We start from the raw sequence: 26,477 nt of genomic DNA, 5'->3' as shown, positions 1-26,477 counted from the left end.
TTTGATATCTCCATTGTTTGGTATGTTTACCCTTTGCAATTAATAAGCTGTTTGTGAAATGGTATGTTGAGCCTGTGAATATTCCCTTTCATAACAGTCTTCCTTATATTGGTTTTTGTGTTGATTCTTGCCTTGACCAGTTGTTAAAATGTAGTTACAAAACAGTGATTTTTTTAAAAAGATTTTATTTTATTAATATTTGACAGAGAGAGAGAGAGATCACAAGCAGGCAGAGAGGCAGGCAGAGAGAGAGAGGGAAACAGGCTCCCTGCTGAACAGAGAGCCTGATGCAGGGCTTGATCCCAGGACTCTCGGATCATGACCTGAGCCGAAGGCAGAGTCTTAACCCACTGAGCCACCCAGGTGCCCCAAAATAGTGATTTTTAATTGTCATTCCTTTACATTTATTGACATTATTTTGTAAATAAGAGTATTTCCTTTGTCCCTACAACTTTTTTGAAAAAAGAAAATCACTTGGGATTTTAGATTTTTAAAAAAATTTAATATAATCTATTACCACTAACACTTTTTGGTGCTTAAATTACCCCATTTGTTTGTTGGGACATTTAAAGCCAACTTTCTGATTTGACATACTCTTATTTCTTTGAGCACATTTTTAAAAGTACATCAGATTCCCACTGCATTAAATTTTCATTGTACATACATGTAGGGGATATATCATGATTTATTGAATAAATCTCCCATGCTTTGCTGTTATAAATAGCTCATTAAATAACTTTGTGCATTTTCTCTTGTATTGTTGGAAGTGTATCTTAAGGCTAAATTCTTAAAAATAGACTTGTTTGGTCAAAGGGTAAACGTATGTGTGGTTTTGTGAAGTACTTGTACCATCTAGTGCTCCCACCAGAAACGATGAAGAGCCTGTTTCCTGGCAGGCTCATTGACATAATGTGTTGTCAAACTTGGATTTTTGCCGATGTGAAAAGTGAGAATTAGTTTCTCAGTGTAACTTCAATTTGCATTTCCCTTATGAACAAAGTTGGATGTTTTCTCACATTTTTAAAGGCCCTTTGTGTATCTTTTTGTGAACTGTGTTTTCAGATCTTTTGCCCACTCAATCAAAAAAAACCCAGGTTTTGTTAAGTTTCTTTCTCTTCGTTTGACACAGGGAGAGAGAGAGAAAGATCACAAGTAGGCAGAGAGGCAGGCAGAGAGAGAGGGGGAAGCAGGCTCCCTTTTGAGCAGATAGCCCGATGCGGGGCTCAATACCAGGACCCGGGGATCATGACCTGAGCTGAAGGCAGAGGCTTAACCTACCGAGCCACCCAGGCGCCCCTAGTCTTTATTTTTAAAGATGTTATTTATTTGAGAGATAGAGCGTGAGCAAGAGAGCACAAGCAGGGGGAATGGCAGAGGGAGAGGGAGAAACAGATTCCGGCTGAGCAGGGAGCCGGATGGAGGACTCTATCCCAGCCCTGAGATAAGACCTGAACGGAAGTCAGACGTTTAAGTGACTGAGCCATCCAGGTGCCCTGCAATGTAGAAATACAGTTCAGGAAGGAGATGTTGGGACTTCTGCTGTAGTTCCATCTTACCATTTCATGATTCATTTAAATTCAGTTTATTTTTCTTTCTTTATCCTGGAAGGGAAAACTAAAAATCATATAGTAGACAGTTTCAAAAGTCCATCAGAGGGGTGCCTGGGTGGCTTAGCTGGTTCAGCAGCTGCCTTCAGCTCAGGTCATAATATCCAGGTCCTGGGATCGAGCATCCCACTGGGCTCCCTGCTCAGCCAGGAGTCTGCTTCTCCCTCCCCTCTGGTGCAGCCCCTGCTTGTGCTCTCTCACTCGCACTCACTCTCTCTCTTAAATAAATAAATAAAATCTTAATTTTAAAAAAAGGTTAGGATAGTCCTTTTTTTCTCCCCACCCCTGTACCTACTGTCCAATTCTAAAAGTAACTTGTTTGAAGTCGATTACTGACTGAGAAATACAGGAAAATATTTTTAAAATAATGAGAATCATCTTCTTTGCTGTTTCTCTCTCTTCCTATGTATAATAGTCCTTTCTTATATATTGAGATCTTAAAAATGAGTCAGATACACCAAATAGATGGAAATATGTATGTTTAATTTTCACAACACTGTTCCTATTAATGGTACTTAATCTTCACACCTCAGAGAGAAAAAAAATATGTGAGATTCTGATTTTTAAAAAAATTATATTAGTTTAGGGGCACCTGTTAAGCCTCTGCCTTCGGCGTAGGTCATGATCTCAGGGTCCTGGAATCAAGCCCTGCATCGGGCTCCCTGCTCAGCAGGGACCCTGCTTCCCCCTCTCTCTCTGCCTGCCTCTTTGCCTACTTGTGATCTCTGTCAAATAAATAAATAAAATCTTGGAAAAAAATATATTATTCTGGAATCAAATGATAATTCTTTATTGAGATCATAAGAATGTTAATGAGAATTTACTCCTAGCTATGATTGTATTAAATATGAATGTTTCTTTCTAGGAAATAATAAATTACCAAGAACTTTTTCTCTCTTTTTCTCTGTGTTTTAGGTTTTGACAACAATTCGTTCAGGGCACCGAGCAAATATATTTAGTGCAAAGTTCTTACCATGCACAAATGATAAGCAGATTGTGTCCTGCTCTGGGGATGGAGTAATATTTTATACTAATGTTGAGCAAGATGCAGAAACCAACAGACAATGCCAATTTACGTGCCATTATGGAACTACCTATGAGGTACGGTATTACTGTGGTTTTATATATATATATGTAAGTGTGTTTTTATGTAAGTATGTATGTGTAGATTTGTGTAATTAACACTCATGCGTATGTAGGCAGAAAAATTATGACAGACTAGATTTCAGTAAAGTACTTGAGAAAGTGTACCTTGATAGGTTTGTGAGTAACGTTAAATAAAATCTAATAGTAACAGGATTTGTAATTGCAAACAGTTGTCAGCCTTTAAAAATACTTGTGGTACTGTGCTACAAGCTTATGTACTCGACTTTAACCTCTTAAACACGTTATCACCGTCTTATATAAAGTCATTGATTGCATCCTTATCAAATGTCCTGTGGCAGAAAGAACACTACTAGTACACCAGCGAAAGAATCAGATTCCCGAAGGACATTAATAAGCTCAAGCCCTGAGTTGAATTCAGTGAGGTGCAATGAATTTAAGACTCAATCATACTACCTAACTTAGTTCAGAAAAATTGCTTATCCTTCAGAATGCTCTTTCAAAATCTTTTCATGGTATTTCTTTGCATCAAATCATTCTTAACCTGGTGTATCTTTGTCCATGATTTGAATTTCATTTCTCTGGTAACCTTGTGTTTTGGTGTGTAACAGCATATAACTGCATTTTATTTTCTCATCCGTTTTCACAGTTTTGGCTTTGAACTGGAGATTTTAGTCAATTTATATTTATTGTGAGTAATGATATATTTGGATCTATTTGTTTATCTTACTATTTTCTGTTTGTGTTTTGTTATTTTTTAATTTCCTGTGTATATTTCCCCTTGTCTTTTTGCCTTCCTTTAAAATTGCCTGAGGATTTTGCTTTTTGTCTGTTTTATTTCTGCTACTTGCAGGGAGGATAGACATTCGTGTTTTAGAAGAATAATTAACAAAGCCTAATCAATAAATACCTTTGCCCTTCTCCTGAATAAAGCACCTTAGGACATTATAATGTCTTCATCCCTTGTCCAGTTGTATATGCTTATATTGTTCTGAGTTTATACATTTTGTCTCATAAATGAAATATTATCATTGCCTTTGTCGTTAGTCTCTCTTAGATTTACCTACGTGTTCGCCAATACCTTTGGCTCTTCCACCACAGATGGCCTGTGTAGGGTCATTGTGTACCCAAAGTACACTCTTTCCGGTTCCGTTAGTGAGAGTTTGGTAATAGAAACAATTTTCATTTCCTATTATCCTTTCCTTTTTTAAAATTTAATTTTATTTATTTGACAGAGAGAGACACAGTGAGAGAGGGAACACAAGCAGGGGGAGTGGGAGAAGGAGAAGCAGACTCCCTGCCGAGCAGGGAGCCCGATGTGGGGCTTGATCCCAGGACCCCGGGATCATGACCTGAGCCAAAGGCAGATGCTTAATGACTGAGCCACCCAGGCACTCCTCCTATTATCCTTTTGTTTTCTTCATTCCTTTCTTCCCTTTCATCTCTTTCCAGAAAATGAAGAATTTTAGACCAATTCATCAAAGGTTGTTTTGCTGGATATTTGCTGGGTATCTAGTTTGACACTTTATTCCGGGTGATGTTCCTGTGTTCTCACTTGGTTGAAGTTGAGAACTCAGTCATCCGTCTAACTGTGGTTTCTTTATAGTTAATCTGTCTCTCTTCCTTGGCTGCTTTTAACTGTATTTTTCTTTGCTGTTTTTTTTCCTTCATTCATATCACCACAGTGTAGTTAGGTTTGAGTTTCCTTTTTATTTGTCATACTTGGAATTTATTGATGTTTTTGGTCTGAGAAATTGGCATCTTGAAAAAATGTGGGAAGTTTGCAGTCATTAGGTCTTTGGTTATTCTCTAGCTTCTCCATTTCTTTTTCTCCTGGAATTCTGATTAGAGTTTGACTTTATTCCATCTGTTATTAAACTTTGGTTTTTTAAATTGAAGTACAAAACACATAGGAAAAGTACATAAATCCTTAAGCATATAGCTTAGTACATTATCACAAAGTAAATCTTTTCATGTAATAGCTATCTAGATCAAGAAATACAAAAGCATTAAGTATCCTAGAAGCCCCCTCATTCTGACTTCTGATAATTTGTGAAATTCACCCACGCTGGGTACAACTATAATTTGTTCCTTTTCATTGCTGGATAGCATTCCATCGTGTGAGCGCACCATGGCAGATTGCTCTCTTTTACTGTTGATGAAAATTTTAAATTTGATTTCCCATTTGGAGAACATGAGTCTAAGTACCTAAATGCATTCACTTCGTTGGGTATATACTAGAAGTAAACTTCTTGGTCACAGGACATGTACTTGTTTATTTTAGAGAGACGTTACCAAATAATTTTCCAAAATAATTGTAACAGCTTATATTCCTGCCAATAGTATGTAAGAGTTCCTGTTACTGCTCCTGGTTGCCAACGATTGGCATTATTAGTCTCTAATTTTTGGCAACTTACATAGTGTCGTCTTACGGTTTCAAATGCCTTTCCCTGTCGATGCTCTTGTGCATCTCTTCATAGAAATGTTTATTGGTTATTTGGATTTATTCTTTTGTCAGGTGCCTATTCAGATGTCTTTCCTGATCTTTCCATTGGTTTTGTCATCTTGTTTCATTTTTGACTTACAGGAATTTCATAATCTCTTCTGCATATGAACCTATCTTTTCCTACTCTGTGGCTATATTTTCACTTTCCTAATGGTGTCTTTGGGTGAACAAATGTTTTAACATTGTCTAATGTATCGGTCTTTTTCTTTATTATTATGGCTTTCTGTATCCTGGTCAAAATATTTTTTCCTATCTCGAGATTATGGAGATACTCTGTTTTGTCTTTTCAAAAGTTTATTGTTTTGTCTTTGCATTTAGTTCTTATAATTCACCTGGATTTGATTTTTGCGATAGGATGAAGTTGGAGTGAACTTTTTTTTTCTCCATGTGGATTTTTGTGATTAAGTCAAAATCCCAAATAGCATACAGAGAGGCATTCTCTATAGGGACATTTTAACAGTATATACCCATTTGTCAAAGGTGTTTTTAATTCAGTGCGCACACACTGTAGTTGGAATAGAATATTTTTTCAAAGCTGAAACTATATCCTTTGAACAGTTTAGCTGTTCCCTCTTCCCCCGACCCCTTACAACTTCCATTTTACCTTGTTTCTGAGTTTGATTATTTTGGATACCTCATGGAGTATTTGTATTTTTGTGACTGGGTTATTTTAGTTAGCATAATGTCCTCAGGGTTCGTCCATGTCAGTCTGTGTCAGGATTTGCTGCTTTTCCAAAGCTTAATACCCTCCCATTGTAAGTAGATATGCTATACAGTCCGTTACTTGTCAGTGGACACTGGGGCTGTTTCTACCGCTCGGTTATTGTGAGTAATGCTGCAGTGGACATGGGGGTGCACATCTCTTTGGAATCCTGTTTTAAATTTTTGGGGGGTATATACCCAGAAGTGGGTTTGCTGGATCATGTGATAATTCTGTTTTTAATTTTTTAAAAAAGATTTATTTGTTTTAGAGAGGGAGAACACGAGCAGAGGGGGGAGACGCAGAAGGGAAGGGAAAGAATTTCAGCCAGACTTCCTGCCAAGCTTGGAGCCTGACGCAGGGCTCGATCCCATGACCCTGAGATCACAACCCAAGCCGCAATCAAGAGTTGGACATTCCACTGACTGAGCCACCCAGGTGCCCCCTATTTTTTATTTTTTGAGGATCCTCCATACTGTTTCCCATAGTGGCTGTTCTGTTTTACATTCCCAACAACAGTGCATTAAGGGTTCTAGTTTTTCCACATTCTTATCAACACTTGTTATTTTCTTTTTTTTTCTAAGAGTGACCATTTTAATGAGTGTGAGGAGATATCTCATTGTAGTTTTGATTTATATTTCCTTAATGATTAGGGATGTTAAATACCTCTTTTTGTGCTTGTTGGTCATTTTTATATCTTCTTTGGAGAAATGTCTGTTGAAGTCCTTTGCCCATTTTTAATTGGATTGATTTTTTATTCTTGTTGAGTTGAAGGGGTTCTTTATGTATCTTGGGTATTAATGCCTTATCAATACAGAGTTTGTGTGTTCTCCATTCCATAGATTTGTTGAAGGTAACTATTGTAAATGAGATTGTTTTCTTAATTTTCTTTTCAGATTGTTTGTTGTTTGTGTACAGAAAAACATGATTTTTATGTGTTGATTTTTGTAACCTGTAGCTTTGCTCTATTCATTTATTCTAACAGTATTTTGTATTGGGATTTTTAGCATTTTCCACATATAAGATCATATCATCTGCAAACAAATGATTTTACCTTTTCCTTTCTAATTTCAGTGCTTTTTTTTCCTTGCCTGATTCCTCTAGCTAGAACTTCAGTACTGTATTGAATAGACATGATAAGAGTGGGCATTCATGCCTTGTTCCTGGTATTAATTCATAAACTTTCAGTGTTTTGCCATTGAATATGATGTTAACTGTGAGATTCCATAGATGGTCTTTATTAGCTTGAGGTAATTTCCTTCCATTCCTAGTTTGTTGAGAGTTCTTGTTGTGAAGGAGTGTTGAATTGTGTCAGATGCTTTTTCGGCATCAGTTTTGGTGATCATATGGTTTTTGTTCTTCATTGTGACATGTTGTTTTGGGGGTTTTTTGGTATGTTGTTGAGTATTCATCAGAGGCATAGTCTATATTTTTGTGTTCTTTTAGTATCTTTGGTTTTGGCATCAGGATAAAGTTGTCCTCATAGAATGGATTTGGAAGTGTTCCTGTTTCTTCAGTTTTTTGGAAGGGTTTGGGAAGGTTTGATGTTAATTCTTTAAATGTAGCCAAAGTTCCCTAGTGAAGCCATCTGGTTCTGGGCTTTTTTTTTTTTGTTGGGATGTGTTTGATTACTTATTCAGTTTCCTTATTAGTTATAGGTTTGTTTAGACTGTTTATTTCTGGGAGCCTGGGGGGCTCAATTGATTGGTTAAGCATTTGTCTTCAGCTCAGGTCATGATCCCGGGGTACCGGGATCAAGGTCCTTATTAGGCTCCTTGCTCAGTGGGGAGCCTGCTTCCCTTTTACCTCTGCCTGCTGCTCCCCCTGCTTGTGCTCGCGCTCTCTCTGTCAAATAAATAGATAAAATCTTTTAAAAATTTGTTTTATTTCTTTATGTTTTAGTTTTGGTAGGTTGTATGTTTCTGGAAATGTATCCATTTCTTCTAGGTTTTTCCATGTGTTGTATAATTATTCATACGAGTCTCTCTCTCTCTCTCTTTTTTAAAGATTATTAATTTATTTATTTGACAGACCAAGATCACAAGTAGGCAGAGAGGTAGGCAGAGAGAGAGGGAGAAGCAGGCTCCCCACTGAGTGGAGAGCCCGATGAGGGACTCGAGCCCAGGACCCTGGAATCATGACCTGAGCTGAAGGCAGAGGTTTTAACCCACTGAGCCACCCAGGAGCCCCCATACGAGTCTGTTAAGGTGCTTTTTATTTCTGTGGCATAATTAGTAATATCTCTTCTTATCTCTTTCATTTCTGGCTTTTGTTGAATCTTTTTTTTTTTTTTTCTTATTAGTCTAGGTAAGAGTTCGTCAATATTGAAGATATTTTTAAAAAACCAACTTAATTTCATTGATACGTTTTCTATCTTCCATTTCCTTTATTTCTGCTTTAGTCTGTTATTTCCTTCCTCTTCTAACTTGTGGTTTCATTTGTTGCTCTTTTGTTAGTTCTTTGAAGTATAAAGTTAGATTGTTGATTTGAGATCTTTTTTCTTTTTTTTTTTTAAGATTTTATTTATTTATTTGACACAGAGAGAGATCACAAGTAGACAGAGCAGCAGGCAGAGAGAGAGAGGGGGACGCAGGCTCCCTGCCGAGCAGAGAGCCCAACACAGGGCCTGATCCCAGGACCCCGAGACCATGACCAGAGCCGAAAGCAGAGGCTTAAGCCACTGAGCCACCCAGATGCCCTGATCTTCTTTTTTCCCCTAATGTAGGTGTTTACTGCTATATACTTCCCACTTGGTAGGGTACTGTTTACATAGAAAGTAGTTACTAATAGGGAAGTACTTACTATTGCCATTTACCTTTCTTTTTTTTTTTTTTTTTTTTTTCAGTACATCTTATACTGATTTTGGCACTCTTGTTTTCATGTTTCATTCTCCATCCCAGCACCCTGGGATCATAACCTGAGCCGAAGGCAGATGCTTAACGAACTGAGCACCCAGGTGCCCCTGTCTTTGACTTTTGACAGGTTGTCTGTAATGTGTCTGAGCGTGGACCTCTTTGGGTTCAGCCTATTTAGAGTCCTTTTGATCTTTCTGAGTGTGGATATCTGTTTTCTTTGGGAAGATTTCAGCCATTATTTTTTCAAACAAGCGCTCTGCCCCTTCTTTTTCTCCATCTGAAACGTCTGTATATATTGCTTCCGTACATATTGCTTCCCTATATATTGCCTGTTTTGTCCTCTAAGTCCCTTAAGGTCTTCTTCACTTCTCTGCATTCTTCCTTTTTGTTCCTCTGACATGGTAATTCCAAAGGAGTTGTCTTCAAGTTTGCTGATTTTTCTTTCTGCTTGATCAAGCCTGACGTTGATTTCCTCTAGTGAGTTTTTAAAGTAATTATTATATTCTTCAGTCCCCAAATTTCCATTTGGTTCTTTTTTCCAGTTTTTTGGTCATTGGTGATACTCTCATTTTGTTCATGTGTCGTTTTCCTTGTTTCATTTAGTTGTTTATTTGTGTTCTCTTACAGTGCATTAACTTCTTTAGGATGATTAATTTGTAAATTCTTAGGTAATTCATGTATCTTATTAGAGTCAGTTTCTGAAGCTATCTTGTTCCTTTGATAGGGCTGTTACACTGTATCTTTGTGTGCCTTGGTATTTTGTTGTTGTGATTTTTGCTTTCATAAAAACAGCTATCTCTTCCAGTCTTTATAGACTTGTTTTGTATAAGGGAAGGTCTTCACCAATCAGCCCAGCTAGAGATTCTGGAGATCCCCTCGACTTCTTATGATGATGTATCTTCTCTGGTCTTGTGTATCTAATTTTCCATTTAGAGTGACCTTGCTCCCTTTTCTTTCAATGATACTGCAGGATTTTGGGTCTTTCACTGAAGTCACTGAGCTCTCTTTTGTTCTCAAGATATGCCAGTTTTATGAATGCTGAGTCAAGCAAGACAGAAACTAGTCCTCTGGCAGCCTTACTCCACCCATAAGCTGGACAGACATTCTACTCTTCTTTTTCCTTTTCAATGGAGAAGCTGCAGTTGGGCTTTTATCCCCCAGTATTGAGCTGTGTTGCCTTGGGGGAGGCACCAATATGATTAAAATGAAATAAGTTTTCTTTTTCTGTTCAATATGGCTGTACTTGGCTTTGAACTTGACTGATGTACTGCCTTCTTAACTGGTTTTTGGCATTTTCATAAATGCTTTTTGACTTCAGTTTATTTATTTTTTTGAGGGAGAGAGTGTGCACGAGTAGGGTTGGGGAGGGCGATGGAGGGACATAGGGAGGAGAGAGAATCCCAAGCAGGCTTCCATGCTTAGCATGGAGCCTACCTTGGAGCTCCATCTCACAACCCTGGGGTCATGACCTGATCCAAAATCAAGAGTTCAACATTTAACCAACTGAGCTATGCAGGTGCCCCAAAGCTCTTTGTATTTATATTGTTATTAAAAGTCAGTGTTTTTGTAGGAGAGTGAGTTGAGGCTTTCTGTTCTGCAGTCCTGCTGATATCTCTCTTTCCATATGGATTTTACCCCATCTTAAAATACTGGTTTTCTTCTCCATTGCTATTCAGCATGCCGTTAACTGTAAATTAAAAGTTCATATATGCATAGATCATTTCTGTACTCTATTTTGCACCATTGGTCTATGGGTATAGACCAAGTATTGGTGTATTTGTCCCTTTTTAAGTACCGAATTGCTTTAATTGCCATAGCTTTGAAATGACCTTGGTATCTAATACAGTACATTTCCTTGTTCCTCCTACAAGAACATTTTGACTATTCTTGATTTTTTGTGTTTCAATATAACTTTTTAAAGCAGCATATTAGTTTCTAACAAAAAGTTTGCTGAAGGTTGGATTGTGATTATACTGAATTTAAAGATAAATTTAGGGCAAATTAATATCTTACAGTTATTGTATATTGCAATCAATGGGGAGATATATTTTTGTAATTATTAGGGTTTTATTCTGTCACTAAAATATTTTACAATTTTTAGTGTGGCATTACTGTACAATTTTCCTTAAAATTTTTTAAGTATTTGATATTTTGGTACTATTGTAAATGTTATCTTTTTAAGTATTTTAGTTTTTAAATGTTACTGGTATAGAAAATACCATTGACTTTATAATATTTTAAAACTAGCAGTCTTTTTATTCACTTATTACAGATCATAATTCAACTGTAGATTCTTTTGGATTTTCTATCTACACAGTGATATCTTTTTTGCATTATGACATTTTTCATTCTTTATTTTCAAACCATATACCTTTTGCTTCTTTTTCTTGACTTATTACACTGGTTAGTACCTCAGTTATCTTTAAATGAAATGTTGATAACATTGATTTAAAGAATACAATTTGGTAAGTTTTGACAATTTATTGTCCCTTGAAATCATTTGCCTGGTCAAGGTAATGGATATATCCATTGTATCCAAGAATTTCCTTATTCCCATTTTTATTCCCTCTCTCTTGTCCCTACTCACCCCCACATCCTTGGGAATGACTGATCTTTCAATTACTGTGGATTCGTTTATATTTTTTGTAGAATTATATATGAATGAGATTATATAATCAAACCATATGTATTCTTCCTTTGGTCTGATTTTTTTCACTTAGGATAATACTCATGTTTGAGATTCATTCATGTTGTTAGAGTATCAGTAACTAGCTTCTTATTTCTGAGTTCTATTCCTTTATAAAGATATATCACAGTTTCTTTATATATTTCATTTTTGGATGGGCATTTGGGTTGTTCTAGTTTTGGGCTGTTGCAAATAGAGCCGTTTTGTATATTTGTATAAATGTCTTTGTATGGATTTGTGCTTTCATTTGTCTTTGGTAATCACATAGGAATGGAATGACTGAGTTATATTAGAAGTTTAAGTTTAACTTTTTAAGAAACTGCCGAACTGTTCCAGAGTGGTTGTATCATTTTACATTTCTGTGAGCGGTGCCCGACTGTTCCAGTTGTTCTGCATCCTTAGAACACTTGCTGTGGTCAGTCTTTTATTTTAGACATTCTAATAGATACAGAGTGGAATCTCTCGTGTTACTAACTTTTATTTCCCTATTATCTAATGATGTTGAGCATACTTTTCATGTGCTTATCATCTTTATGTATTTGGTGAATTGTCTGTTCAGATCTTCTCCCCATTGTTCTAGTGGTATATTCATTTCTCATTATTGAGTTTTGAGGGATTTTCAAGGTATGTTTTGGATATTTTTCAGGTATGTGATTTGTAATTTTTTCCTCCAAGTCAGTAGTTTTGTCTTCTCATTTTCTTAACATTGTCCTTCCAAAAGAAGCTCTCAATTTTCAGGAAGCCCATTTTACCAAAGTTCTTTGTTTTTATGGGCCAATGTTATATCTAAAAATCTTTTTTTTAACCAAGAGTCACAAAGATTTTTTCCTAGAAGTTTTATATTTATGTTTCACACTTAGATCAATGATCCCTGTTGTTTTTTATTTTTTAAGAAAGTATGAAATATTGCTTGAGGTTCATTATTTTGCCTGTGGCTATCCAGTTTTCTGACAGTGTTCTTTTTCCACTGAGTTTTCTTTGCACCATTATCATAAATCATTTGGCCATATGTATTTTCATCTATTTTTGATCAGTACCTGTTCTCTTCCAGTGATTTATTTTTAAGCCTCCATCACACTGTGTTAATTTCTGTAGTTATAGTAACCCTTAAAGCCAGTAGTATAAGTCCTTTGTTCTTCTTTTGCAACAGTACTTAAGGTATTTTAGGTCTTTTGTATTTCCACATGAATATGATAATCAAATTATAATTTGTGCCAAAATCCTGCTGGAATTTATTTCAAATCTATATATCAGTTTAGGGAGAAGTGACGGTATTAAATTTTCCAGTCCGTGAACACAGTTTATCTCCTGTTATTTAGGACTTTAATTTTATTCAGTAATGTTTTATAATTTTCATTGTTATGTGTCTTTTATGTCCTTAAGCATTTTATATTTTCATGTTATTATAATGTTATTATTTTTAAATTTTCAGTTTTTAATGGTTTTGTTGCCATAGTATAGACATACAATTGATTTTCATATATTGACCTTATATCCTGCAGCTTTTCTAAATTTACTTATCCTAATACATTTTTTAAAAATTAATTACGTAGGATTTTCTACTTAGATGATCAAATCGTCTGAATATGAAAACAATTTTACTTCTTTATTCTTTAATTTTTTAAACAATAGGAACATCTTTCAAAGACATCAGTTTAATTAATTTTTAAAACAATAGGAACATCTTTCAAAGACACCAGTTTAAATGTTTAATAGCATTACCTGTACTTTGATTTTCTTCTACAGATTATGACCGTACCCAATGACCCGTATACGTTCCTCTCTTGTGGTGAAGATGGAACTGTTCGGTGGTTTGATACACGTATCAAAACTAGCTGTACAAAAGAAGATTGCAAAGATGTAAGAATCAAATTTTTATATAAATGACCATAAAAATTAAGATAATAATTAAAATTGGACAGTAAGTATCTCTGGGTTATAAGTTTATGGGTGAATTTGATTGTATTAAATTTTGTTGGCTAGTGTAACTACTTCGTGTTTTAGTCTTATATTTAGCAATAATTTTTATTTTGTCTCTTCAGAATGCAATTTGCATTACTCATGTATTGTTTGTTTTTTCAACCACTACTAAAATTTATATTTCCATATATTTCATATTTTGGTTGTTTTATAAGGTAAATGTACAATATTGTATTAGAAGTCAGTATTGGAGTTGTGTAGCAAACTGCAAAGAAAGAAAGAATTTCCCTTAGAGCAATAAACTCCCGAGAAGGAATATTGACTGCGTATATTTACTTTGGCTTCACAGAAGCCGATTTTGTTGGAAAACTGATAGAAATCTGAAAAATAAAGAAAACCGTGTTGTTTTTTCTTCTCATTATCAAACCGAGTTAGAACTTCGGAGAATGGTTATTTTCTTCTAGTTAAAAGGAAAATGTTTTACATGTTAAAATATTTCAACGTTGTAAGTCTTTAGAGTAGCAGTGCTGTGTGACCGGTGGTGTGTACCTTCTGTAGGATATTCTAATCAACTGCCGACGCGCGGCCACATCTGTTGCTATTTGCCCACCGATTCCATACTACCTTGCTGTTGGCTGTTCGGATAGCTCGGTACGAATACATGATCGGCGGATGCTGGGCACAAGAGCCACAGGTAAAAAGCTGTATATGAGAGAAAATACAAGATTCTGTCAGTTCAAAGAATAAATCTTTATGACATATTTGCAATTTTAAGGTGTCTTTATTTTCATAAAATTCAGTAAATACAATGTGTTTAAGCAATATGGATTATTATAAAAAACATTTTATAGGAGCGCCTGGGTGGCTCAGCCAATTAAGCATCTGACTCTTTTTTTTTTTTTTTTTTTAAAGACTTTATTTCTTTATCAGGACAGAGAGAGAGAGAGACAGTATAGGCAGGGCAAGCAGCAGAGAGAGGGAGAAGCAGACTCCCCGATGACCAAGGAGCCTGAAGTGGGACTTGATCCCAGGACCCTGGGATCATGATCTGATCCTAAGGCAGACGCTTAATCAGCTGAGCCACCCAGGTGTCCCAAGCATCTGACCTGATTTCACCTCAGGTCTTGATCATGAGTTCAAGCCCCACACTGGACTTCATACTGGGCATGGAGCATACATATATACATACATAAAAATAGCATTTTATGAAGTTTTTATGACCCTATCCAGGTGATACTTTTGCAGTTTATCACTTTAAAAAATTTTAACAGTTGATGTATTAATTTCCTAGAGCTGTCATAACAGATTACCACAAATTGGATGGCTTAAGATAATAGAAATTGATTCTCACATTTCTGGGGGTTAGATGTCTAAAATCAAGGTGTTAAAGGTTTTCTGTCGATGGCTCTCAGGAAGACTCTTGCATGCTTCTCTCCTAGCTTGTGGTGGTTGCTGACAACTTTGGCTTTTATTTATTTTTTTTTTTTTTAAAAGATTGATTTTTTTTAAAAAAGATTTTATTTATTTGACAGAGATCACAAGTAGGCAGAGAGAGAGGGGGAAGCAGGGTCGCTGCTGAGCAGAGATCATGACCTGAGCCGAAGGCAGAGGCTTAACCCACTGAACCACCCAGGCATCCCTAAAAAGATTGATTGATTGATTGATTGATTAGTGAGAGAGAGCATAGAGGGAGAGTGTGAGGGAGACGCTGACTCTCCACTGATCAGAGAGCCCAACATAAGACTCGATCCCAGGACCTTGAGATCAGGGCCCAAGCCAAAGGCAGATGCCCAACCAACATGAGCCACCCAGGCACCCCCAATTTTAACTTTTAAATGTTTCCTTTCACTCTCTGCTTCCACATGTACATGCTGTCCTCTCCTGTGTGAATCTGAATGAATCCACATTTTCCTCTTACTAGGACACCTGTCATATTGGATCTAGGGCCCACCCTAATGCAGTATGACCTCATGACATCTGCAGAGACCTTATTTCGAAATATTCCGGAATCATTCTGAGTTCTAGATGGACATGAATTTGTGGGGGGACACTATCAGCCCAGAACACTTGGCTCTCCTCATTTCTCTTTGTTGTAGAGAGGAAAGTTAGGGAAGAACAGTGGGTACGTGGTACGTGTTCACGCACAGCATACGCCCAATTGAAGCCCCATTAAGTTCTGTTACTGATGGTGCTGCAGCCCTGAAGTTGAGTCTTTCTTAAACTCCTCATTTGCTTCTCATTCCTTTGTGGAATGAAATTGCCTCTGGAATATTCCATTTATTATAAATAAATGAAATGAAAATGCTTATTAGCATTTTCTCGTAAGGGAAGGCCAGGATTATATACCCACACACCCAGCAAATACACCTACATCTGTATATTTTCACATACTTTATATTGCTAAAAATGAAAGTGGTGTTGGCCAGAAACTACAAGTCTCAATCTAAGTGTCAGTTTTTATCCAGTAAAAATGGACACAGAGTACGGAAATGAGAAGACTATGTTGGGGGCGCCTGGGTGGCTCAATCAGTTGGTCATCGACTTGGTTTCAGTTCATGTCTTGATCTCAGGGTCGTGAAATTGAGCCCTGAGTTGGGCTCTGTGCTGGGCATGGAGATTCTCTCTCTCCCTCTCCCCTCTACCCCTGCCCCCAATCGTGTGTACACTCTCTTTAAAAAAAAAAAAAAAAAAAAAAGATTAAAAAGGAAGAGTAGGTGATTTTGGGGGGGGGGGTTGGTTTTTTTTTTTTGGAACTGTGGTTGAGAAATCTTACCTATTTGGATATGCACTTTTAGGGGAAACAGTAGTAATATAAGATGAAATTCTAGGCTAAATTAATATTTTCAGCAGTGGGACACAATTGACATTTTGGGCAGGACAAGACCTCCTTGTGCAGTAGGTCTCCTTATACAGTTTTGTGGGACTCTTAGAATTTAGCATTCCCAGACCTCCATGGGCACAAAATGCCAGTTGGACCCTTCCCTGTCATATCATATCATATCATATTATATTGATGACTGCCAAAATTAAAGCTGGAATACTGCCCCTACTCTGTCACTTTATAAGAAGAAAATTTCATGACAATCAAAAATCTTTTAAAAACATAGAGGTGAAGGGTGCTTGGGTGGCTCAGTGGGTTAAGCCGCTGCCTTTGGCTCAGGTCATGGTCTCAGGGTCCTGGGATCGAGCCCCGCATCGGGCTCTCTGCTCAGCTGGGAGCCTGCTTCCTCTTCCCCCGCCCGCCTCTCTGCCTACTTGTGATCTCTGTCTCTGTCAAATAAATAAATAAAATCTAAAAAAAAAAATTAAACGTGGGGCGCCTGGCTGGCTCAGTCGGAAGAGCATGTACCCCTTGATCTCAGGGTCATGAATTTGAGCCCCACGTTGACTGTAGAGGTTACTAAGAAAAATAAATAAACTAAAAAGAACCTTTTCTAACTTAAAGCAAAAGGTAAATAATTTTAAAGGGAAAATGCACAATTTTATCTAGTATGCTAGTAATAAATATAAGCTCACCTATTTATATTGTAAAAATTATATTATCTTCATTGTAAAAATTACATTATCTTCATTGGAGGAAAATTTTTGGAAGGTGATTTAGTGTAACTGTAGTCACAAATCATTTTAATTGATTAACTGATATTTCAAATAAAACATTTATGTAATCTATAAAACGTTTATATAATCTATGTAATTCCAGCCACTCGGGAGATTTTTTTTTTTAAGCTACATAACTTTCATACTATATTCTTAATTATTTTGTTATAAAATTAGGCTATTAAGAAAAGAACCTTTCCTAGAAATAGAATATGATAGTTTGGATTTTATGTTGCTACATTAGATCACATATCTCATAATTCGGATTAAGAGTTTTTAACATGTTTTTCTTAAAAAATGTATACAACTTCCTGTTTTTTTATTTAGGGAATTATGCAGGTCGAGGAACTACTGGAATGGTTGCCCGTTTTATCCCTTCCCATCTTAATAATAAGTCCTGCCGAGTGACATCTCTGTGTTACAGTGAAGATGGCCGAGAGATTCTTGTTAGTTACTCTTCAGATTATATATATCTTTTTGACCCGAAAGATGATACAGCACGAGAACTTAAGACTCCTTCTTCGGAAGAAAGAAGAGAAGAGGTAAGATTGCTCAAAGCCATGTTCTTCGTTCCGTTCAGAAACATGAATTCAGTGACTCCTGGGACTTGAAGGGCTCAAAAAATATAATTGATTTTCAAGGTATTTATAGTCTAGGTTTTGTAGAAGGGCACGGAATATACATGAAAGGGGCTAATCATTAAGGGTAAAGCTCTAGAGGAAAATCTTGTGAAATATTTTTTTTTTTAAAGATTTTATTTATTTATTTGACAGAGAGAGAGATCATAAGTAGGCAGAGAGGCAGGCAGAGAGAGAGGAGGAAGCAGGCTCCCTGCGGAGCAGAGAGCCCAATGCGGGGCTTGATCCCAGGACCCTGAGATCATGACCTGAGCCGAAGGCAGTGGCTTAATCCACTGAGCCACCCAGGTGCCCCTTGTGAAATATTTTTAAAGAGAAAATATTTAATAGAAAAATGTTTTTCTAACTTTATGGAGGCACAGCAGCAAGCAAGAAACATCAGTAGTTCTAACAGTCATATAAAAAACAAAACATTAAAAAGCTGGATGTTTAAACTCAAGAGACTAAATGTTTATGTTTATACACCAATAGGCGTTTTGTCGGTTACCATTTACTATTCAGATGTGGACAGTGATCCCCTTCTCTTCTGATCATGTTTCTCTGTCACAGTTAGAACCAGTAACATACCTCCCTAGGTGCATTTTACAAAATACATATAAGTAAGTGAGAAAAAGTTAAGTTAAAGTACACGTATTTAACATACATATACACAGACAATGGTGAGAGGAGGGAATTGCTGTCCACATATGAATAGTAAATGGTAATAGGTAAAATCCTGTTGGTGAGCATAAACTTTTGGTCTTACTGAAGCTTATATATTGCATTTTCTAATTATTACATATAGATCTATATACATATTGAAAACTAGGCGACTCTGAAATAGTGAACCATTGGGGTACCTTGCAGGTTCAGTCAGTGGAACTTGTGACTCTTGATTTTGAAGTTGTGGGTGTAAGTCCCACACTGGGTATAGAGATTACTTAAAAATAAAATCTTTAAAAAAATAAAACAGCAAACCATCTTCTTATTTATAAAAGGCAAAAACCAGAAATAATATATCCTTGAAGTATGCAGCAATAGAAAAATGTTTTAACCCATTTAGATTCTTTCTCCAATATATTTTTCACTTTGGCTTTTTTTTTTTTTTTTTTTTTTTAAATGTCCTGTGTCTAATCACTACTCTTTGGCTTGTAAATGTTTTTGAAATTAACTGTTGCTTTACTATTATTAGTGACTTTTTGGTATTAGACTGACTCCTATTAGTGAACATATTTTAAAGGTAGTAAAGAAGAACAATTTTCTGATCCTTGTGATATGCAAAACTCTATCCGGTTGTTATGATTGCAGAGTAGGCTGTAATATTAAGGAAAAATCACGACATCTTTATAAATATTCTTGGGATTTTAAATTTTCTGGTGTTTTTAAGTGAATTAGAAAATTGTCAAAGAAAATGGGATGCTGGCTAATGAAGGCTATTTTTGAGTTTATTGGTCTTATTAAAAACATGAGATTTGCTGTTTCATTTTGTTGCTGCTGTGTTATTCCTCTTGAGACCTGTGCTCCAGTGAACTTACAGTCCAGCTTTCTGACTCTTACATAATGAAAGCTGGAAATGCAGAAACATTTTACGTGGGCCAGCCAGCTTTTGTACCATAGAATACTGAGCCAAAATATGTTTGCATAGTTAGAGTGAATGAGGCTGAGTCATGAACACTTGGTTTTCTGAACATGGTTTTCTTGGTATTCTTTGTTGAATCAACTAAATTAAGAAAAATAATTCTGAGGGGCGCCTGGGTGGCTCAGTGGATTAAGCCACTGCCTTCGGCTCGGGTCATGATCTCAGGGTCCTGGGATCGAGCCCTGCATCGGGCTCTCTGCTCTGCAGGGAGACTGCTTCCTCCTCTCTCTCTGCCTGCCTCTCTGCCTACTTGTGATCTCTCTCTCTGTCAAATAAATAAATAAAATCTTAAAAAAAAAAAAAAAGAAAAATAATTCTGAAAAAGTATTACAATTATAAAAATAAATCATGCTTAGTATAATAAACTAAGTAATTCACAGGTATATATAGAATAAGAAATTAGTTGTCAGTCTCCTTCTAAAGCTTACCACCTTTTCTTCAGTGTTTTATGCTAAATCCTTGACAGTAGTGTTCAGACACACTCAACTCACCACATATTTATTGAACATCTACTTTACACTAGGTCCTGTACAAATTTAAGAAACTCAAGGATGACATTGACAAAGACATCACCTCTCACTCAGGAATTTACAGTGTAGTGGAAATACAGATATAAAAACATGAATATGTAAAACTTAATTGAATTATATATAAGAGTCATGTTCTGTATAAGTAGAACAAAGGAAGGAATAATGTATTTTGATTGGAGATATAAGAAATGATTGAAAAGGATTTTAAAATTTGAATCAAAGTTTCACATAATGATTTTTTTTAATGTTTTAATGATACTTTTATATTTTCTTAATTCTTAATATTTTTATATTTTTTAATTCTTTTTTTAATGGATTTAAAAAATATTAACATATAGTGTATTATTTGCCCCATGGGTACAGGTCTGTGAATCATCAGGCTTACACACTTCAGAGTACTCACCATAGCACAGACCCTCCCCAATATCCGTCACTCAACCACCCTAACCCTGCCCCCCACCACCCAGCAACCGTCAGTTTGTCTCCCTCCCAATACCATCTTGTTTCATTTTTTCCCCTCCCTACCCCCTGGGACCCCCCCACCCTTCTCTCCAATTCCTCATATCAGGGAGATCATATGATAATTGTCTTTCTCTGATTGACTTATTTTGCTCAGCATAATACCCTTTAGTCATCCACGTTACTACAAATGGCAAGATTTTGTTTCTTTTGATGGCCGCATAGTATTCCCTTGTATATATACACATCTTCTTTATCCATTCATCTGTTAGAATAAACTACCTCCCAAAATTTTAAAGAAAGAAAAACCTATATATATACAAAAATAAGGGTAAACATGATAAAGGGATAGAATATGACTGTAAAGAGGAATATTAAAAAAGATACTAAAAAGGAATTGATAAGTTATTTGAAAAAAGAAAAAAAAGGAAAGAATGTGATCAGGCTGGAGATTAGAAGTAAGCCATGCGCTTGATTTAGGGTATGTTTTGATCATACAGAAACTGTATCCCAAAATTTTAAAGAAAAAAAGACTAGATGTATACCAAAATAAGGTAATAAAATGAAGGGAGACATATGACTATAACAATGAAAATTACATAAGATTTTTAAGAAAAGGTATTGATAAGTTAAAATAATTTAAAACGTTAAAATAGGAAAGAGGAATAATTTTACAAGGTAGAATAAGAAAAAAATAAAACTTAAAAAATTTAACTTTGAAAGAATATAGGATCATGGGGAAAAAAGCCATGACTTCCACGTGTTGCTTTCCCCTACGTCTGGTGTTCTGCAGTTCTCATTGATCGGTGAACTTGTTTTGGCTGGATGTTCTTGCTGATCTTCTTGGGGAGGGGCCTGTTGCTGTGATTCTCAAATGTTTTTGCTCAAGGCAGAATTGTATTGCCTCTGCCGGGGGCCGGGCTAAGCAATTTGCTTGGGTTTGCTCTCAGAGTTTTTGTTCCCTGAACACTTCTGGTGTGGCGGCTGCCCAGTCTCTGGCTTGGAGGAGCCAAGAGCTCAAGGCCCCGCTCCTCAGTGCTCTCTCAGAGAAAAATCAGTCGGTGCCTCCCATCTCTCTGGTCTTTGGCCATGCTCTGAGTTTCCCCAGCCTGTGACAGAGCATTTCTGTCTCTGGTGCACAGTCCCGTTTGGAGTCTCCAAACCCAGCAGATTCCTGCCATGTGCTCCTGGGCCGCTGCTTCCAGAGGAGGAAGGAGGGGTTTTCCCAGGTCTGCCATTTATGGGGTCCCTGCTGAAAGAGCAGTGGTCCGAATATGCCTCAGATCATGGTTTAAGGTCATCCCGAACTGAGGACTAATGCCTTGGCTCCGTCTCTGCAGCCCGTTTCCCCACTCTGATACCCAGGAGCTCTGCCACACTCGGACACCCCGTCTTTTTGTGACCCTGTGGGTCCTGAGACGACACTGTATTCGTGTGTCGTTGCCTCTGGAGCAACGTCCGTCAGTGGAGCGGACTTGTAAAGGTCCCGATTTTGTTGTCGGCTGCTCCACCCTTGCTGGGAGCCGGCCCTTCCCCCTGCAATTTATGTTCCTGTGGCTTCGGATTCTCTTCTCCACACATCCTGCCTTCTGGAAGGTGGTTGATTTTCTGTTCCTAGAATTTCTGCTCCTCTTCCCTTCTGTCTCTTGTTGAGTCTGTAGGTGTTTGGAATGGTTTGATGACTCTGTAGCTGGTCTCCTGGCACCTGATGGTATCTTGGTCTCCTACTCCTCCGACAGCTTGCCACTAAACTTCCTTTCTTAATTCTCAATCCTGTAATAATTTCTCTTTCATTTTTTTCCCTTCTTTAGTATTTTTTTATACTCCATTTTTAAAATTTCTCATTTCCTTTATTTTTGTATTCCTTTTTTCTTTTTGTTGTCTTTGCTTCTAATTAATCTATTTGACATTTTCTGTACCTGCCTCACTCCAATAATGGACTACTTTGTTGAATCCAGTTTCTCATTTTCTCCTGACCCCGTGGTTTGTGCCAAAAATACATATCCCAGATCTGTAGTTCAGACTGTCATTACTACCTGATCCAAGGCCTCACTATCTCTCCTACATTATTGTGGTCGCTTTTAACCAGCTCCCCTACTTGTCCTTCAGCTACGTAGCAGCCCAGTGATCCTTTAAAACGAGGCCAAATTATGCTACTCTTCCGATCAGCACTCCCAAGTGGCTCTCCATCTCCTCAAAGCAAAATGAAGGTCCTGTCAGTGCGTCAAGTGTTTATGTCACGTGGTTCGGTGACTTCGGCTGTCCCTCAGTACTCTGCTGTGCGCGCTGTGGCCGCCTCCACTGACTTCTCAGGCAGCTGAAGCATGTGTCTTCCTTAGAGCGTCTGTGTTTACTGCACTTGAAATGGTCTTCCTGCATCTCTGGACTTCATTTTCTCGTAGCTATTTTTAGATATTTGCCCTTGTCACGTTCTCAGTGAGGCCCTACTTCACCACCATGTTTAAAGTCCCAGCCTTTAACTGCCTGGTAATGCCTATCTCCTTTGTCTACTTAAATTTTTTCCCCATAACACTTAACACTTTCTTTGTATGTTTTACTTTTTTATCATGTATTGTTCACCTACTGCACTAGTTAATAAACTGTGACATTGAGGTTTTTGTATGATTTACCTCTTGATCTTTTCCCAATACCTGGAGTCGTGCCTGACACATAGAAGGTGCTCAGAAGAGTCTTTCTTGAATGACTGAATTAATTCTTGTAGCATTTTCAGTATTTTTTTTTTTAAGATTTTATTTATTTATTTGATGGACAGACAGATCACAAGTAGGCAGAGAGGCAGGCAGAGAAAGAGAGAGGGAGGGAAGCAGGCTCCCCGCTGAGCAGAGAGCCCAATGTGGGGCTCGATCCCAGGACCCTGGGATCATGACCTGAGCCGAAGGCAGAGGCTTTAACCCACCCCAGGCGCGCCCCCATTTTCATTATTCTTGAGTAGGTTATTTTCCCTGTCTCAAAAACTCAAAGTTTTAACTGTTTTTAACTTGAAGATCTTGTTCCAGAAATAATTGTTGAGGTTATGACACTAGCTGTCTGCTTGTGTAAGACACAGTTCCCCTCTCATAACTACGGAGCAGAGCTCTTTTCTAAATATAGTTCGCATACAGAGTGAGGCCCTCTGTTTCTGGCGATGATTATCTGTGTAAGCTTTTGGCCAGTGGCCACACGAGGCTTCCTCTAGTCTTCTGATTGCTCCCGCTCACACTTGTGGCTTCCTGTGCGCATTTGCTATTCTCTGTTGCTTCTAGCCATACTTACATACTAGGGGAGTTTGTGAGGGTTTTTTTATTCTCTCTCTACTTTGCTGAGGGTGTAGACTTTTTTCCCCCATCTTGCTGCTTAGTATGGTTTCCAGGAGAAAACAGAAAATTTGCAGCTAAGCTGTCACTAAGTTTCTATCAAAATCTGCTTTATTGTGAGGAAGAAGAAAATCAATGAATGTTTTGTTAAAAAATAAAAATAAAGGGAGTGATCCACAAAATGAGAGAAAGTGTTTACGCATCATGTATTTGATTTACGATTTAGAATCTAGTAACCAAAATATATCAAAACCACGGTGAGGTACCACTTTGCACTCACTAGGCTGGCTAAAATTAAAAAAGTCAGTAACGGTGTTGATAAGGATGTGGAAAAACTGGCGCTTTCACACATTGCTGGTAGGAGTGTAAAATGGTGCAGCTGCTTTGGAAAACAGTTTGGCAATTCCTCAAAAGTTAAACATAGAGTTATCACAAGATCCAGCAATTCCATTTCTAGATACATACTGAAGAGAACTGGAAACATATGTCCCCATAAAAACGTGCACATGTTTAGCAGCATTAGGAACAACAGCCCAAAAGTGCTCATGGTGTGTTGAATGAATAAACATAGCGTGTTGAATGAGTAAACAAAATATGGCATATCCAAATAATAGAATATTATTGAGCCATTAAAAGAAACGAAATACTGATACATGCTGCAACATGGATGAACTTTGAAAACACTACAGCATGGGAAGGAAGCCAGATAGAGGGGGCCACATACTTAGATGAGATGTCCGGAATAGGCATATCCCTAGAGACAGAACGTAGATTAGTGGTTGCCGGGAGCCGAGTGGTGGGAGCAGAGGACAGCAGCTGCTTACAGCTGTTGGATTTCTCTTTGGGGTGATGCAGATGTTCTGGAATTAGAGGCGGTGCAAGTGGTCGCACCGCTTTGTACATATGTGTCACTGACTTACATACTTTAGAAGGGTGACTGTTCTGGTGTGTGTGTTATCTCAATAAAAAATGTTAAAAATGTAAAAGTTACGGAGAATAATCAAGAGTGTCAAGTGCCGTGGACCTCAAACGAAGTAGGCTGTGAAGGTGCTCTTTGAATTGGCCGTTGACTGTTGATCATTGCATCACTGATTGGTGAGCTTCGCCGTTAACGAGACGAATGTAGTGGAAGGACAGGAACGGGGTGACTGCGTGAGCTGAGGAGGAAGGTAGGTAAAGGTGGACTGAATAGCAGACTTCTTTTCAAGCAGCTTGACGATAAAGCTTCAGAAAATGTGGGAAAAGTCGAGCTCGATCGTAGTATAAAATGGAGATGTTTAGTTGTTCAGAGCGGTGAGAAACCGTCAGCATGTCGTAAGGAAGACATGAGAGAGGAAACGGACGTAGTTGTGGGAGAGTCATTGTTGGAGCAAGGTGCTTGAGTGGTTGAAGGAATGAAATAAAAAAGCGCAGTGGAGAGATTAAGCATAAACAAAATAAATGATTCATCTTCTTAGAAAGGTTCGAAGGAATTAGGAAGTTGTAGACTGGCAGTATGTTTGTAGAATGCAGCCGAAGAAATTAGTGTCATCTCTACAGGACTGACTTTATTTTCTCTGAACTAAGAGGAAGAGTTCTTAGCCACGAATGAGGGAAAAATGTAGAGACCCCGAGGTGAGTCGTGAAGGATTGCAGTCGACGGGGACCCGGAGAGGAAACCATTGATAGTAACAGAATAGTGACAATTCCTATTGTCATGTGTGTAGACACTTTACCTAGACTGTGCGTGTCATTGTTATAGAGAACTCAAGCTCCTTTGGGTTAAATAACTTTCCTGTTGTCAATTGTAAAGAGACACGGGTGGGTTAGAAGTCACATACCCCGATTGCAGAGTTATGTGCGGACTCGTGAGGGTGAAGGTGTGGGGTTGGGCTGCACCATCCGTAGCTGCCAGCGCAAGGACTGCCCGTTGCATTTTGACCTGGGTCCGTTCGGCATACTCAGGAGAGACAGCAGGACATGGAAGGAATCTGTTAGACTTAAAGCCTGCTTTAAGACTTGAGCAAATGCATTTTCTCTTCACCTTTTAGTTACGACAGCCTCCAGTGAAGCGTCTGAGACTTCGTGGGGATTGGTCCGATACTGGACCTCGAGCGAGGCCTGAGAGTGAACGAGAACGCGATGGTACGTATACTTTGCTCAGCCTTTTCTAATACGAAATTTTAAGAAATGAATCTTTTAACAACTTCTTTTTTTCTTTTTGGCTATTACAAGTAATACTAAAACACCCTTGTACGTGAATCTTAACACACTTGTGCAAGTGTGTCTGAGGTGAGATTCCTAATGGTAGACTGAGCAACTGGGCTACAGGAGAGTGCACTTTAATTTTGATAGCTCTCAAATTTCCCTCTGAAATAAATGCACTATTTTGCATTCCTACTGGAAGTATAAGAATGCCCATTGCCATATAAAACATTGGATATCATCAAACTTCTGAAATTTTGCCTATTAGATAAAAAGAGAAATGAAAACTCTTAATTTCTTTAATTTCCAACTCAAGAGTTTTATAATAGATAAAAATTTGTTTTTCCTTTCATCAGGTGCCTTTTGACAAGCATAAGAAATTACTTTGGGAGCTTTAAGATGGTACCCTTTTAAAATAGAATTGATCAGGGGGCGCCTGGGTGGCTCAGTGGGTTAAAGCCTCTGCCTTCGGCTCCGGTCAAGATCCTGGGGTTCCGGGATCGAGCCCCGCATCGGGCTCTCTGCTCAGCGGGGAGCCTGCTTCCTCCTCTCTCTCAGCCTGCCTCTCTGCCTACTTGTCATCTCTCTGTCAAATAAATAAATAAAATCTTAAAAATAAAATAAAATAGAATTGATCAGTGTGTATTTTAATAATTGGCCTGTAGCCAAAATCTTACTTTAATGACTTCTGAATTCTTTTAAGATCAAAAGCATGTTCTCCAATATATTGTACTTGGTATCATCTTATATATTTAAATA

The 26,477-nt window shown here is 37.6% G+C and overlaps 1 protein-coding gene across 6 annotated transcripts in view; it reads left to right on the top strand.

Moving 5' to 3' along the window:
* Positions 1-26,477, top strand: part of DCAF6 (DDB1 and CUL4 associated factor 6) — a 138,499-nt gene that overhangs the window by 40,063 nt on the left and 71,959 nt on the right. For all 6 annotated transcript variants that reach the window (XM_045983486.1, XM_045983487.1, XM_045983489.1 and 3 more), the window contains exons 4-8: positions 2,523-2,708; positions 13,205-13,318; positions 13,937-14,072; positions 17,303-17,517; positions 25,565-25,658. In XM_045983486.1, the coding sequence (XP_045839442.1) occupies positions 2,523-2,708; positions 13,205-13,318; positions 13,937-14,072; positions 17,303-17,517; positions 25,565-25,658 (745 nt within the window). The remainder of the gene's footprint in view (positions 1-2,522; positions 2,709-13,204; positions 13,319-13,936; positions 14,073-17,302; positions 17,518-25,564; positions 25,659-26,477) is intronic.

Source organism: Meles meles, chromosome 17 (assembly GCF_922984935.1).
Source record: "Meles meles chromosome 17, mMelMel3.1 paternal haplotype, whole genome shotgun sequence".
In the NCBI taxonomy this organism is placed as follows: Eukaryota; Metazoa; Chordata; class Mammalia; order Carnivora; family Mustelidae; genus Meles; species Meles meles.
Note: the sequence above shows the minus strand (reverse complement) of the source record. Positions and strands in the feature narration are given on the sequence as shown.